At 41.7% G+C, this 1,775-nt stretch overlaps 1 protein-coding gene across 1 annotated transcript in view; it reads right to left on the bottom strand.

The window, feature by feature from the left end:
• Positions 1–1,775, bottom strand: part of LOC107300462 (nucleolar and coiled-body phosphoprotein 1) — a gene marked incomplete at its 3' end in the record, with an annotated part of 11,510 nt that overhangs the window by 8,731 nt on the left and 1,004 nt on the right. Inside the window, exon 2 of the mRNA XM_015829787.1 lies at positions 832–887. Within this exon, the coding sequence (XP_015685273.1) occupies positions 832–887 (56 nt within the window). The remainder of the gene's footprint in view (positions 1–831; positions 888–1,775) is intronic.

Raw genomic sequence — 1,775 nt, 5'->3', positions numbered from 1 at the left:
CTTGGAAGGGTTGAGCCTGAGTCTGTTCTTCCCCATCCAGACCCGTACGGCCTCCAGGCAACGGGCCATCACGTCAAGGGCATCGTTGGGGTGGCCTGGGGTGGAAATGTACAGCTGAGTATCATCAGCGTACTGATGGAAATCCACCCCAAAGCCACGAATGATCTCCCCCAGCGGCTTTACATAAATATTGAACAAACAGTGAAAAAATTAGAAAAAAATAGGCTGAGACAACTGGGGAAAGAAGCAGGCCAGAGGCTAAGCTAGGAGCATAGCAGTTGCAGAAAAAGAAGATAATGGGATTATTCATTCTGGAAGACTTTGTTGTAGTCAAAACCCAAAGAGGCATAGAATTCCAAATTTTGGTTCAACTACAATCCTGTTAAACCCCAAGCCACAATATGTTCCATGTCCTGCTAGCTTTTATTCCATGTAACTGCTTCCTGCGCAGTGATCTTGCCCCAACTGTGGCATCCTTCTGTAGCCATATATAATATGGGGATGCTGCAAAGGGATGCGAAAGTTGGGGCAACATCATTGTATTCACTGCCAATTGTAAAACGAACAGGGTAAATCACACTTGAATTTGTTCTCTGGTTTCAAAGAGTCTGCTATTAGAAACAAGTTTTAGAACAAATTTCATATGTTCCCTATCTTCTGGGATAGGTGAGAAACTGTTGCCAACTTCCAGCCAATTATTACTAATTTCACCTACATCCACAGCAGAAAGACTTAAAGCTCGTGACTAACTACTGACTAAAAATTAAGCTAGCCAACTAAATTGTTTCAAACAGAAATATATAACCTTTTCCCTGAAGAGAAGCCACTTACTTTAGCCAATAATTGAAGATATCAAGGAGAGAATCAGCATTTGGATCTTGCTCAGTCTACAAGAGAATCATGAAGAAAATGAAGATTGAAAAAAAAATTAAGATAAATCATATTTTTGACAGTGATTGTATGTATTTGACAGTTCAGGTTAGAGATACATATAACAATTCTGTCATCTTGCAAACATCCTATGTCATGACTTACAACAGTTCACTTAGTGACTTATGACCATTTTACACACTTATGACCGTTGTGGTAGCCCCACGGTCATGTGATTTACATTCGGATGGTTGACAACTGACTCACATTTATGACGGTTGCAGTGTCCTGGGGTCATGTGATCCCCTTTTGCAACCTTCTGACAAGCAAAGTCAGTGGGGAAGCCAGATCCACTTAACAGCCGTGTTACTAATTTAACAACTGCAATCATTCGCTTAACAAATGTGGCAAGAAAAATCATAAGATGGAGCAAAGCCCATGTCACAAATTTCTCACTGAGCAACAGAAATGTTGGGCTCAATTGTGATGGTAAGCTGAGGACTACCTGTAGTGCATTTGACAATCAAATAATGAAGGCCACCAGTTTTTCAAGCACTCATAAAATGCTTCTAAACAGATCACATTTATAATTTGTTCGGTTTACTAAATTAAAAGCATCAGTATCAGTATCAGCTGGCTCAGGAATTCTGGGAGTTGAAGTCCACGAGTCATAAAAGAGCCAAGGTTGCCTACCCGTGACCTAAGGGCAGCACTAAGAGATAGCAATAACACAAGGACGACGAAGGTGTGTAACGCTCTAAACCAGGGGTTCTCAACCTTGGCAACTTTTAAGACTTGTGGACTTCAACTCCCAGAATTCCTGAGCCAGCATGGCTCAGCTTGCAAACCTCTCCCTTTCCCCTCAGCATGGCTGGCTCAGGAATTCTGGGAGTTGAAGTCCACAA

Source organism: Protobothrops mucrosquamatus, unplaced genomic scaffold (genome assembly GCF_001527695.2).
Source record: "Protobothrops mucrosquamatus isolate PMUCROS unplaced genomic scaffold, P.Mucros_1.0 scaffold7162, whole genome shotgun sequence".
Classification (NCBI taxonomy): domain Eukaryota; kingdom Metazoa; phylum Chordata; class Lepidosauria; order Squamata; family Viperidae; genus Protobothrops; species Protobothrops mucrosquamatus.
The sequence above is the reverse complement of the archived record's forward strand: the minus strand, read 5'-3'. Positions and strand labels throughout refer to the sequence as shown.